The sequence below is a fragment of the Passer montanus genome, unplaced genomic scaffold (assembly GCF_014805655.1).
Source record: "Passer montanus isolate IOZ18808 unplaced genomic scaffold, ASM1480565v1 scaffold135, whole genome shotgun sequence".
Taxonomy (NCBI): Eukaryota; Metazoa; Chordata; class Aves; order Passeriformes; family Passeridae; genus Passer; species Passer montanus.
Genome location: NW_024360386.1, coordinates 411,103 through 425,797, shown reverse-complemented (window position 1 = coordinate 425,797; position 14,695 = coordinate 411,103). Strand labels below are relative to the sequence as shown.

The 14,695-nt window shown below is 40.2% G+C and overlaps 1 protein-coding gene across 2 annotated transcripts in view; it reads right to left on the bottom strand.

Moving 5' to 3' along the window:
* The window catches only part of CHCHD3 (coiled-coil-helix-coiled-coil-helix domain containing 3), a 128,804-nt gene that overhangs the window by 102,123 nt on the left and 11,986 nt on the right, over positions 1-14,695 (bottom strand). For both annotated transcript variants that reach the window (XM_039699484.1, XM_039699482.1), the window contains exon 3: positions 5,007-5,091. In XM_039699484.1, coding sequence (XP_039555418.1) covers positions 5,007-5,091 — 85 coding nt within the window. The remainder of the gene's footprint in view (positions 1-5,006; positions 5,092-14,695) is intronic.

Sequence of the window (14,695 nt, the reverse complement as noted above, 5' to 3'; positions counted from 1 at the left end):
CTACAAGAAAAAGCAGATTTCCCAATTCAACATAGCTGATTACTTGGGGAAAAAAATAATTCTTTAGGAGGAAAAGAATGCTTTGAAAAAATTTTCACCACAATTAATTAGCTCCCCGTATAAACTAAAGGTACATTAAGATGCCCCTCATATCTTTAACTCACTGAAATATAAAATGAATATTGTAAAGAAATCCATAATTTTCTTTTCCCTCTTGTTCTCCACACCTGTGCCAGGAAACTGGAATAAACATGTCATTACAACAGAAATCAATAGGAAGTTTTAGAGTATCCACTAGCACAGAAAGGTCAAGCCCCAGTATTGATTTTAATATAACAATTTTGGTTTGCAGTTTCCCAAAGGCTTCTTGTCCAATACTCTTCTTCATTCTTCTCTCACTTTACATTTCACTGGTGAATTTGTTCTGCACCAACTCTTTACTCCAGGTTTACTAAGAGCTCATCATTTATGCAATGTACTGCTGAGACATGACAAAAAAAAAAGGTTTGGGGGAAACACTCAGAGCATCAATGAAACCCCAGAGTGATGAGCAGTTATCTCCAGACCCTCCTTGAAGCACAGCAACAGAACAACAAATAAAAAATCAAAAGATTACAACTTTAATAACCCATCACAGAGCAACTCTGTGCACCAGGGTGGAGTCAAAGCTCATTTACAGTTTAGAAAGATTCCTCCAAACAGGTGAGGATGGCACAAAGAGAAGCTGCAATCAGTTGTCCAGCTGATTACAGATAAAATGTCACATCCTCTGCAGCCCAGTGAGCCACAGAGAACAGAATACAACAATTCATTCCCAGGGAATGTGTCTCAGGCTGAAAGATGTGGCTGGGGGTGTGTTCTGTGCCCATCTGACAGAGCTGGGGCAGTTCTCTCTGTCCATGGGGCAGTTTTCTTTACCTCTCCCACAGCCAATCCTCCCTCCAGCAGATCTCTGCTCTCCATGGCCACTGAGTGTCCCTGCAGGGCTGATCCAATTCCAGCATCCCATGGGAGATGCTCCGCCCAGGGCAGGAGCCAAGCATTCCTACCTGGATCCAATCTGAGCCTGGAACAGCACAGCAGCCTCTGCCCACTGCATTCCCAGAGGAGCAGCTTTCTCCTGCCCTGCATTCCCAGAGGAAGAGCAGGCCCATCTCCAGCAGCCCTGGAGCTGCAGAGGAAAACTGCAGCCTTGTGCAGGATCCCTGCTCCAGCAGAAGCACAGCTGGCACTGCAGGAGGGCTGAGCCCCCATGGGATGGGGCTGTGCCACCCCCCTGACCCACAGGGCTCAGCTCCTGCTCTCACTCTGCCTCTGGTTTGTTTTCTTGTTCGTACTATTACATTTGTATTTTTACTTTTCCTAGTAAAGAACTGTTATTCCTATTCCCATATCTTTGCCTGAGGAGCCTTCTCCTCCCCTCCTCTGTCACACATTAAACGCTTCTAGAGAAGCTCTGGCAGCAGAATTGTTGTATGGCCACCAAAACAAACCAAAGTCTATTTTTAAGCCTTTTCCTGCCTTAAAATTCCTCTAAGTTTTCCTCTAAGAAACAAACCCACAGCACGTCAGAGGACTGTCCCAACCAAACTGCAGGGACAGATTTCTGGCACACCAACACAACTCCAGGGATGAATATTATTGAAGACTTGAACAAAATGCACTTCCTGCACTATTGAAGGCACTGCCATGCACAGCAGCTTGCAAAAACACCTCACTCTACGTAAAATTAATATTTGCCCCTTGCAAAATCATATTTAAAAAGTGGAAGCTGGGAAACACTCACCAAGCAAGAAGCTGAACCCCGCCCAAATATAATTAGCCTGAGCTAAATGATTATTAGCAAAATAAAAAGACTGAAATTTCTCTGATTTTCAGGGGGAAAAAAGGCAAGTCATCATTCAGGAACGTTCAATTTGCATGGGAAATCACATCCATCACTTGCCTCTGAAGCAGTGGTTTGTATATTTTAGTGGAGGAATCCAGCACTCTGATGAGCTTGGCAGTATCGAAAATTTTATCATTATGCTGATGATAGAAGTTGTTCTTTTTGCTGTCTCAAAATACTTTTTACTTTGCCTGCACTTTTCATTTAAAGCAAACTTGAAAAACAGATTTACTGAGCACCATCAGTATCGTGGAGCCCAACAAATGAACAGCTTTGTATCCAAGGACAAAGTTAATGGATGGAGTGGATAAATTCCACTCTGCTCTCTGATGGGAGAAGAACATTTACTTATTTCCTCAGTGCCTGTTCTCAAAGCCATGACATTACAAATTTCCTCATTTTCTTGAGAAAATAGAAAAAAATGCTAAACATTGCTGAGCTTGTCTAGAATAAGAAGAGAAAAGGCAAAATTGAAATTATCACCCACTGATCCATTGAGTTGTGTGGATATCTCTTATTTATTATTAAGAATACTCCTCTTAATTATCATTTCTTATCTGTCACCACCGTCAAGCTCAAGTTTTTGTGTCCATCCTCTCATTTTTATGTTCCCTTGAGTGTCACCCTGAGACTGCAGCTCTGCCACAATAACTGCTCACAGTTATTACTGCAAACTCAACAAATTCTGTTGTAAATCAATGATCATCAATTTTCTAAATGAACTTTCCAAAATGAAAACGCTTTTCAGATGAAACATTTCAAAACGTTCAAAAACCAAAGTGAGGAACAAGAGCTGGGTTGAGTAAAAGGAAGAGTAAGGTGGAATCAATGCAGAATTTTGGAAATATATTCTAAAGTGGGTCTAAATCACTATTTTATTAATTACTCCAAGTCCTGTTAAATAGAAGCTGTAATTAATATATTGTTAAGAGTGGATGGCATTAAAATACATTTAAGAGTCATTCTTCAGCTCTAATCCCCAAAATAAGCACAGATTTTAACTTTAGCTAGAGCAGCCCATCTGTACTGTGTATGGATGTGTGAATAAATAATTTATCTAAAAGTTCAAATTAAGATTTCTTCCCTTCAGAGTCTGAACTGAGTAAAAGACATTTTGCAATCAAACCCAAATGTGCTCACACACTGCTCACAGAACAGCACCAAAATCAGCTATTAGGCAGCTGGAATCAGACAACAAACAGTCCAAAGTTTCAGATATTTTTATGTTGAAATGTTATTTCATTGAAATATTGGGGAAAAAACCCTGGTTTGGAGAAAGAAGTGAGAATACCAACATGTTAAATATACCATCCGTGGTAAAACGATCTATAACATGAATGTGGAGGTAAAAACTTTAATTTTTGTGTCATATCCCAACAGGATTTGTCTTAAAATTAGCAGGTTATGAAATGAAATTGTTAATAAATCACAAGTGCAAGGTCAGGAAGCTTAAATGTAGAGCTCAGGTTTTTGTTCTGTTTTCCAAAACAGAACAATTTATATCACAAATTACTACAGTTTATATTGCATGTTTCCATTAGCTGGAACATTCTGCACATGAAAGACAAAATAATTTACCTGAGTAATGTGAGTTTCTTGAATGTTTTTAAAACACAAACTTCCACCAGAATTCAGCCCATAAAGACCATAAGTTTTACTGATGGAAAAAGATCTGCATCATTTACAGTTGTTCCATACAAGACAAAAAATCCTCTATGCTGTGTTAAAACCACATTTTTCTAATTGAAAATACTGTGTAAAAATGATAGTAAAACAACCATTGCTATGGCAAAAAAAAATTAAATTATTCAAAACTAGTGCAGCTAGTTTTGAAATAATTCAAAGAATTGCAGCTGTTAAAAAAATGTTGATATTTTCCTTTCTTTATCATCATCATCATTAATTTACTTTGATATTTCACCCCATCTGCTCCCTCCCTTTCACAGCCCAAGGCACAACCCCTGCAAGGTGAATTCTGGAAGGTACTAAAAGTATCACATAAGAAAAGGCTGACATTGCAAACCAAATATTTCCACATTTTAATCCCATTTAGCTGAAGTCTTGAGCACTCAAGAAGCTCAAAATAAACCCAAGTTTTCCTGTCAAAGCTCAGTTGAGGAGAGAGGGGATTTCACTGGAATTTATTGATTTCCTTTATTGCTGATGCAAAAAAAAAAAAAAGGAAAAGCCTGATTTTGTTGTTTTTTTTTTTCCCTGGGACATTAATATAGTCCTATCTAATTATATACTCCATCAACCTAACTCAATTAAATAACAGAATGCTGGGTAGGAAACAACTGAGATCTATGCAGACAGTTGAAGTAGTACTAATTACAGCCTAATTTTTTTTAATCCATCATAATGAGCCTTTCTCCCCATTCTCAGTGGAGGACAGTGTGGAATATTTGTATTTGTACTTGGTGTGTTGTGTTATCTATTTACAACAATCACTGCAAGGAGAAATAAACACAGAAGTTCAGCAGATATCAAAATTCCTAAATTTAAAGAGGAATTTTTAATTGCTAATAATGGCTCTGATCAGGCTTTCAGAGTCACTGCAATTTCTGAGACAAAAAAATGCCTAAGAAAAGAATATTTTAATATACAGAAAGCAACCAAAAGGGTTTTACTGGTGTGAACTGGTTTAATACAGTATTTCACATATTCAAAGTACCTCAAAACATGCTGGGAATTACAGAATTCCCAGAAAACTCCCATTATTCCTCAAAACATCCTGGGAATTGCCAGAATTCCCATTTCTGCTGCTGTTCCGAGGTACTTTTGCTCAGCCCCTGGACTCACCTGCTCTGTCTGTGCAGCACAAAGTGATTATTTGGGCTCCAGAGAAATCACCAAAGCTTGAGCTTAAAAAGGCAGCAAAAAAGCCAAGCTCAAGAGGTCAAAAGGGATTTAGAGCAACAGTTTGGATCAGCTCTTACAAGGAAATTCCAGCTCATTTGTTGTTGAACATGGATTTAATATCCAAACCTGCTGCAGCCCCCAGAGCTCTCACTGCCAGTTTGTGCACAAAATTCAGTTATTTCCAGGAAGCAGATAAATAAAATAAAAGCATTAAGTCCAAGTTTGTTTGAAATATTGTTGTTATTAATGAACCAACCTTCTCTTCTGAGCTTCAGAGTCTCTCCTGGCTCGTTCCAGTGCCAGTTCCTCAGCTATTCTTTTCTTCAGCTCTTCATCACTAACTGCAATTAAAAGAAAATTCAATGAAATGTTAACAGAACACAACTTATCCCCAATTACAGAAACAACTGCATAATACAGTGTCCTCGATTGTTTATTTGTTTTTTTTCCTCACAGTAGTTGGAGTTGCTTTCTTGTGGTTTAACCATCTCTGAAATTTAGCACACCAGTGAGCCTTTAAAAACTTTTCTTATTAAACAGCTTTTCAATTAGTGCAATCTTTCAAAAACTAAACAACATGGACTATACATTAAATTAAATATTTTTCTTCAGAAATATGTCTTTGTAAAGTAAAACCGTGGGGATGAGACAGAGACATAAACAGTAAAGTAATAAAATGCTGCTTTTTATTCATATGGAACCAAAAGAAATATCTCTGTATAATGAATCAAGTATTTTCAGATGCATTTTACACAACAAAGCTTTTACAACACCCTAAATATTCATATTTCTAGATCTTAGACAAAGATTTTACCCCAAATTCTCCTGACTTTGTTTAACCAAGATATGGAAAGAATATTTCCTTCACTTAGATTCTGTCAGATGAATCAAGGAAACTCTGCTAGAGAACAAAAAAAAAGGAAGCAACTTCTTCAAGAATATGCACAGAGGGAGAAAAGCTGGAGAGCCACCAATCCTCCAAGGCTGAAAGCCATCTCCACAACCACCAAAATCCAGCTTAATCCCAATCCTGCCTGGAATAAAGCCCGACCTACACGGAGCTGCAGCTGTGCCAGGCTCTGCATTTCCAGGGAATTCCCTCACTCCTGGCTCAGCTCCCCCTCCGTGGAAGCCCAGAGCTCCAGGATGTGATCCCACCCCAAAACACCCAGGAAAAAAGAGCTGCTGAACCCCAAAAAGGGCCACAAAAACCCTGCACAGGGAGGTCAAGCCCAGGGAAATTCATTTTCAGGCACTGGAGGGTCTCTGTGACCTCGTGTCCAGGAGCTGGATTTATCTGCAAAGATTATCCAAAATCGTTATTCCACATTTTCTGGGATAGTTCAGCCTCCCTGCAATTCTGCTCGTGCTAAAGCAGCCTCACGAAAGGGTTTTATGAATGAATGAAGCAGCTTCATCAATTTTATGGGAGTTTTGGCCAACTAATCCAGTTAGAAATGTCTTTGGAAAAGCAGCAGGAATCGATATCCGTCGTGCCAGGCCCAGGAAATGCTGAGATCACAGAAACAGAGGGAAAAGTGGGGGGAAACTTCTGCATTATCAGTGAGACCCCAGCCTAAAATTATTTTAAAATTAAAATTTAGAGGACAATATGAATCTTTCAACAGATCTCTAGCAAAAAGCTGGGTGAAAAAGGAAACCCCCATTTTATAGGGATTATCTCGACTGACATAACATTAATGATTATCTTGTTCAGCAGCATCTACAGAATGAAATTTATGGTTCTGGTGCATAAAAATGAGTACAAAAACTCCAACAGAGCAGAGGATGGTTTTTGTCATAATGAGGAAAGATTCGGGCAGCAGCCAATAAAGACATTTGACCTCAACAATCAATTAGGTTGCCCATTGATCAGGCAAATACTAATAGGGAATAGAAGTGGAGCTGTAGATCACTCAATGGAATTATTGTAAGATGTAATTGGGTAGCTCCCAAATGGGAGCTTTATGATGTTTCAGTTTAAAAAATAAAATTAAAATTGTAGTTCTACAAGGAGGAGGGATTTGTTCTAGGGGGAAAAGCATTTAAAAAGAGAAAAGGTAATTTATTTGAGAGAGGATCAGGAAAAGAGTGTTTAACATTAAATGTTAAATAACATTTTTGATAGCCATGTCTGCTCACACTACAGGGCATAAAAACACAGCTGACCATTGAAATATTAGAGAATGTTAAACCTGGGGGGTGCAAGACTGCTAAAATATTAATATATTAATAAAAGTCTATTAAACATTAAATTATTATTGCATAATCATTCCCACCACCACGCCCTTTAATAACAGAAGTTCCTCAGGATGCTGAAATCAGTGTCAGCTTCATCCCACAGCAAAGTAGGAAGATTTTCAGATACATTTCAGGTCACATCTGCATCCCAGAGCTTCCCCTGCTCCTCCAGGAGCACAAAGCAAAGCGTGAGGTGAGTGTGAGAGTGCACAGCTCCCATCACAAACCCATCTGGGAGGTGGGCAGTGAAGGGAGCACACTCCAAACCCCAGGAACTGCTGCTCTGGCCCCTCAGCACACCCAGGGATGGCTGTTTGATTGGGAGAGTTCTCCTGGGATAATGGGAATGGAAAAGCACCGGGATAATGGGGCTGGGCACCCCCAGAGAGGCTGCAGTGATGCCTTGAGAAGGCTGAGCTAGAACAGAGGCTGGGCAGAGCTCCAGAATAAAGCAGGGATTGATGGAAAGGATCTCCTCCATGGATGCACCTCGGGCAGCACCAGAGCCCAGCCAGGGCTGCACCCAAATGAACCCAAATGGTCACCATAATATGGAGCTCAGACCCACACACTACAGCAGCTCAGAATCTGAAAATGGAAAAGCTAAAACCTGAAGCATCAGCACAAAGCTGAGAGGCACCAAAGTGCTCCACGAAGAGCCCAGACACAGAATGGTTGTGCTGGGTTTGCGTGGGCAGGGTTTGGGACCAGGGGCTGTGGGGGTCCTTTCTGGGAGCTTCCACCACATCCAGACCAATTCCAGCCAGCTCCAGGATGGACCCACCAGGCTGGGCCAGCCAGGAATGGTGGTGATGTCTCTGGGATAACAGATTTAAGAAGAAAAAAAAAGTTTTGTGCAGCTGGACAGAGCAGAGTGCAGTGAGAATATCAGAACAGCCCTGCAGAAACCCAGGAGCTGCTCCACAGCTGACATTCCCAGGAGATTCCAGGGAAATTCTATTAATTCTATTTTCTCTCCCTTCTCCAGCTGTGGAGGGCTCTGAGGGAGAAGCTTTGGTGGGAGTCTGGAATGATAAAATGATAAAATGAACAATGATAAAATCCAGCAAACTCCTGCCAGGATCAGGGCAGACCAAGCAGGGACTGCCCAGGCACAAGGAGGTTTTGTCATTTTGGTGGCCTCTGGAAACAGCACCCTGACTTTTCTTATTTGTCCATTAATTCTTCAGGAAAAGTCTGAAGGACCATTTCTTCCTAAAATCTAATCTAAATCCACCCTCCTTCAGCTTAAGGCCATTCCCCCTTGTCCTGTACCCTTGTGAAAAAGCAGATTTCAACATTTCTCCATTCAGTCTTCTCCAGAGCCCAAGATTCCAATCCATCCAACATCCTTTGGCAAACCTGAGCAAGGCTTATCCCACCACCTTTTTAAAATGCCACATTTCTACTTGGCCACATTTTAAAATGCCTGATTTCTACTAAAAATATATTTATAAAGAGTGTACAAAGCCATTTGTTTAACCCTTTGTATTTATTTTTATAAATATTTATTGAATATTTATTCAATATTTTATTTTTCTTAATCTGAAACCCACTTGTGCTTCAAAATCAGCCAAATAAAGAATCAGAAAGCCAAGATGTTTCCCAGGATCCAAAAGGTTTTGGGTAGTTTCAGGGACAACTGATAAGGACAGAGGCTTCCTTCACAGGCTCCTGTCTTTTCAAACCAAGACAGGAGCAAAAGGGACTGAAGGACTTCTCAGTACCCATTTTTATGTTTGAGATGCATAAAATGTGCTCTGCCTTGGAACTCCAAAGGCCACCCACGAGCAGGATTGGAGCAAAGCTTCACGTGATGCTAATTCTTGAGGAACCATCAGGAATTTTATCCTCCATGTCTACAACAGCTTGGCACAGAAAGATTTTTACAACTCTTGAAGTATTTGACTCCAGCTCCTCAGCCTTTGTTAATCACAAGATCCAAATCCATACATTTTTCCTCTCTCTTTAAAGCAGTTGCTACACGGAAAAGAAACAATCAGCAGGATGTCAGGACTACACCCTGAGCAGTAAACAACAAACCTCAGGGAAAGCAGACACCTGCAGCCTCAGAAATGTTAGCCTGAGAAATCAGCAAAGTGAGATGGACAAATTATTCAAATAACTTCCAGCCTGCAGAGCTGGGAATCTGCCCATTAGCCCTGCATTTGGGAAAAAAAAAAAACAAAACCCATTAATGCAAACAACATTTAATAGCAGGCACCTTCACTAAATTCTCTGCAAAGGGCAGGTGCATTAAGTTATTAATGAAGAGACACTCAGGTTTGATACAATCAAATGCCTTTTAGAAAATACTTAGCTAGGTAATGTTCAGATAATGAATTAAAACAAAAAAACACCACACAAAAAATGCCCAACTTCTGTTTTTCCTTCTAGTTAAGCTTGGATATTTAAAAGAAAAATGCTGTCCAGTGAACAGGATGCTGGGAGGTTGTTCTAAGATCTCCACAAAACCTTTTTGCTTCTCCAGGTTGAACAGCCCCAACTTTCTCAGCCTCTCTTTGTAGGTGTTCCAGTCCCTTTGTTAAATTTGTGGCCTCCTCTGGACTTGTGCAACATGAGAAGGAAGAAGGTTGAAGGGAAAGAGAGGGTGTAAAGAATTAAAGAATATGAAATATTAGTCAAAAACGAGGCACCTCCACAGCTCCTCCAGCACCATGCTCAATCAACCACACTTCAAGCCAGGCTAAACTTTGCTAAAATCTCTTTCATTTCCACCAAAATTCATGGACTTAACACAACAATTCCTTTGAAACACTCCCCAAACAGAGAACACAGCTCCAAGGTACCTCCCAGCCACGGGAAGACTCCTTTTTGTGCTGGAAAAACCAAATCCCAGGGAATTCCTGCAGTTTTTGGCTTTCACCTCTGGCATTGAACACCAACTTCAGGGCAGCCAAACAATGGATCCATGCAAGGGGAAGTTCTTCCATCCCTTTAAGTGGGAATATCAGGGAATGGGAATATAACCAGAGCCTTTGGCCTTCAGCCCCATCATCTGCCTCAGCTGCTGGCACAGGGCAGTGGCAGCTTGGGGGGAATTAATGAAGATGTCACCAGGAAAATTCCTGATTGTGCATTAAGGCTCATAAATATTGGATCAGGAAGCCCTGGTGCCTTCCCAGCTCACAGATCAGGGCTCCTCCACAATAAAAACAATTTCCCACCCCCCATTTCAACTCCAGATGTGTAAAATGCAAATATTATAATATGCAAATAGCCTTGATTTATTCTTTCTGCCGAATAAAAGCTCTGGTTTGGTCCATATCTCATTTCCACAGGTCACCCAAAAATCTTCAGTAAGAACAGAAGAAATTGTTCCCTCAGACATGCCCAGGGAAGCTGGGGCTGCAATTCCACCCCTGGAATTGTCCAAGGTTGAGCTGGATGCAGCTTGGAGCACCTTGGGATAGTGGAAGAGATGATTAAAATGTCAATTAAAGCTGTAGGAAATGTACTTGGTGTGTTTAAACCAGGTGGGAAGACAGCAACACCATGAAATCTACCCTGATTTCCTTAATTTTTAGTTCTCAAAGAGTCCTGGATTTGCAGGGAGCAGCACAGGAGAGAAAATAGGGAATTATTTTTAAAATTTAGTGCGTTTCAAATACTGCTGTACCTGATCTTTAACCTTATAAATAACCCAAATTAGCCCTGCACTCAATGAAACAATAATGAACCATTCCTTCAGAGCACCAGCAGAAAGAAAACCCTAAACCCACTAAAAAATAATTTCTGTGCTTGTAAACCCAGCATTTAAATTGCTGTGGGTTTTCTTAAATATTATTATTTTTAAACAGCATTCTCAAGAATAAATTATACTTTCAGATTCATACAATTTTAACTACCAACACATCCAGCAACTTTTCCATTGGAACTCCCAATTCCAAGCACTTTTTCCAATCAGGAATTCAGTACAAACAAAGCTCCCCTCCAAGGACAGAAATTTTTATTAACTATTAAATATTGGTAATGTGCAAGAATATTTCAGACTAGCTCATAAGCTAATGAAATACAAAAACAATGCAATTAAGTGTGCATAATTTTAAAATATTTAATATTTGACTTTCCAAAGGCGCTCTTGCATAGATTACATTCCCTATTTTCCAATGTAAATGTGGGTATCAATCAATTTATACTAATTTCAATTAGAAACAAGACAGTGCATGGTTTAGAAATAACAAAACAAAGACAGTTCTTATTATATTTGGAATATTCTCCTTTCAATATCTTGTTAATGTTGGGATAAAGCAAATCACACTGGATTTCTGAGGGGGCTGGAAAAAACAGGATGAGGAGGTTTTCCCCTGTGATTCTTTGAATTAGATTTTACCTGTCTCTGCCAACAGCTCTGTTTTATAAAAATAATTCATTCCTGAGAGTCACTCTACCAAAAATATGTGGGTTTGACATATTTTTTGTATTTTGAAATATCCTGTCTTGGAAGACTTTAATTTGATAAACAGGTGACAGACACAGGGATGCTGTGCAAGAGAAGAAACATGAAAAATGTTCAATACAACCCAAAATATGTGAGAGCCCATAAAATCAGGTATTTCCCACCAATAAGTGCAGTGAGTTAAAAAAGGCAGTTAATAAAAATTCCTTTAATTTTTAGTTTCTGCAGGAACTCCTGCTGTGTGGATAAATGACTCTGGGGAGTTTTAATGTGACTTTTTTAAGTGTTCTCGATGCCCCTGGAAGAGAGGGAATTATTTCAACCAAACCTTCTTCATAACCCATCCTTCTCCCCAACTCTGTAATCAAATATAGAGATAATAACTTCTTTCAGCAGCTGTTTAGCCATAAGTCATTTTGCCGTCCTTTTAATTTAAAATAATTAATAAAAATCATGAAACAGAAGTATCAAACACCTTTAAAATACCATCCCTGCCTTCAATTGAATACAGCAGTGGAGAAAATTCCCATTTCAGCTGTTTCAGTAATCCCTGCTCCACACACAGTGGAAGGCTTTTCTGTGGAACACAATGGATAAAAGCATCAGCATTCCGTAATTCAACATTAAAAAAATAATAATCATATTGTAAGCAACGATAAGAAGGATTTGATGATTCTGCTTTCAAGAGGATTAAACATGTGGTGTCCTTTCAGGACAATTTAAGTTGTCCAGTTCCTGATCTCTGTGGTTCAGAAGTTTATTGTAAAGCTATTTTATCTGACAGTGCAGGGAAATTTACTGGTGTTCTTTTCATCTTCTTGGAAAAAAAAATCTGTTTTCAATTCTTTCACATGTATTTCAACAAACTCCTTCTACCACTGCAGAGGGCAGGGAAATAATTATGGATTTTTACACGTAGCAGATAAGTAAAAAGGGTTTTTTTAACTGAAACATCTCTTAGAAGTCATCACTAATGCAAAGAATTGCCAACAACTCCTGCTCAGTCCAACAGCCCCAAATGGGCCTCCCTGCACTGCCAGGGCCACAAAAATAGGAAATTCTGATGTTCAGCTCATCTGCCACCATCATCTCTAAGGAGGAATCTCCAGCTGTGATTGTGCACTATCAGTGGCACTCAAAAGTCATCCTTCCCCAATTTCAGCTCTGCACTTTGGGCAGAATAAGATCACAAAGCTGCTCATCACTCACCCACAGAGGCCTCCAGGGAGGGTATTTTTATTTTTATACCTTTCCATGGGCAGGAACACAGGCTCCAGGCTCGGAATTTTACTGTCAAATGCTCACATTCCAACTCTTTGTGGGACAGGTGGCTCTGCTTTTATAGATCAGCACACCCCAAAGCTGCACCCAGCACTTATTTTGACTCTTGTTAATTAAAGCCATTCATTAGGTAGTTTCTTGATGTCACAGATCACATGTGTGTGACATAAATGCTTTTTTTAAGGTGGGGATGTTGGCACAGGGTACCCATCTTAACCTTCAGCCAGCCCAGATCCTCCCAGGAGCCACCTGCCAGCTCCACCAAATTTATCAGGTTCAGAAATAACCTCTGAGGCCTGGAATAACTCAGATGGATCCCAAAGCCCAGCCCTGCCCTTTGCAGAAGGACGTGGATTCACCCAGGCCATGTCCCCGAGGAACTGAGCACAAGGATCACCCCATGGAGCCTCCACTTTCCCACATTATTATTATTATTTATTATTATCATCATCATCCAGCTGGAGAGGTACTCAGGGCCAGCTGGAGAGGAAGGTTCCCTTTTCCCAGTGCTAGGTGCTCCATTCCAAAATTTTTCAATTAATGCATCCAAGTTCACACCTCTCAGGTCAGTTAAATTGGAATAATCACCAAAATGAGCCCCTTTACAGATGGATTCAACAGGCACATGATGGCCTTCAATGACTTCACCTGATAAATCTATAAATAGAATTTTAATTATGCCATCCCAAACCATCATAGGGAACCACCCACTCCGGAATGGACAATTCCATTCAAGCTTCAAAACCAACAAAAATCCAGGAGACAACAGATTTAAAAACCCATTTTAAATCTCAGGAGGATTCAAAGCTCTGGTGCTTTTATCAGAAAAAAATCTTCCCCATGAGGTGGGGAGGCCCTGGCACAGGCTGCCCCACAGGAGCTGTGGCTGCCCTCGGATCCCTGGGAGTGTCCAAGGCCAGCCTGGGATGGTGGAAGGTGTCCCTGCCCATGGCACAAAGTGATCTTTAAGGTCCTTCCAAGCCAAAGCAGTCCATAATTCTATTATCTGAAGGGTCTTTTGCAACCTAAATGAGTGAGGAAATTCAGCTAGAAGGAGGATGGGAAGAATAATGCAGAATTTTAAAAGCACTGGTAAAGTGGAAGGGGAAGAGGTGAAACTCAGAGGAGCAAATCTACAATTAAACCAGGAAAAGACAAGAATGATGGAAAAAGACAGTGGACAAGAATGGTGGGAAAAGTGCTTTAAAAGAGGTTTTTGTAATTATTCTGCAGCAGATCCACATCCAGTATAAATTTTCCCCATCTGTCCTGAACACATCCCTCTGAGGAAGCTTTTATGAATGCCACAAAACTCTGCAACAGGGCCACTGACACCAACCCATCCACAAGATTCCAAAAAACGTGAATTAATTAATTATCCTTGAGAAAAAATACCTCTGTGGCTAAAACTGGTTAATAACTTTAACAGCTGTTCTGGGAGAGAAGAAAAACATAGGAGTCCATATTCCTTTTTTTTTTTTTTTTGTGAAAAAACAACCAGCAGTGGAAGTGTCCTTCCAGGTAAAGGTTAATGAAAGAAAAAAGAAGATAACACTCATCAATAGCTCTGCAGATCCCATTAAACAGATTTCTCAGTGGCTGGAGTTGCATGGGAAGATAAATCAGGATATCAAAGTTCCACAATGTACATTTAAAGCCATTTAACACCTGAGCACTACGTTTTAAAGGGATTTTAAAACTTTTCCCAGAAGAAGATGAATATTGAGCAAAGTAAAAAAGGTGACTATCTCCATATCAAGTCCTAATTTCATTTATCGATGACAGGGCCACCAAAAGGCTGCACAAATCCTGAAAGCAATCACTCCATCTCAACCTGGGGACAAAGAGAGCAGCGGGGAGAAATGAGTGGATCTTCAGCTGCTGTTGTGGTGTGCTCAAACCTCATCTCCTGTTCATTCAGTCAGGTGATAACAAGAGGCTGCTACAAAGGATCCAGCAGAGCAGAGAAAACCATAATTGTACAATTTGTTTATTCAGCTCTG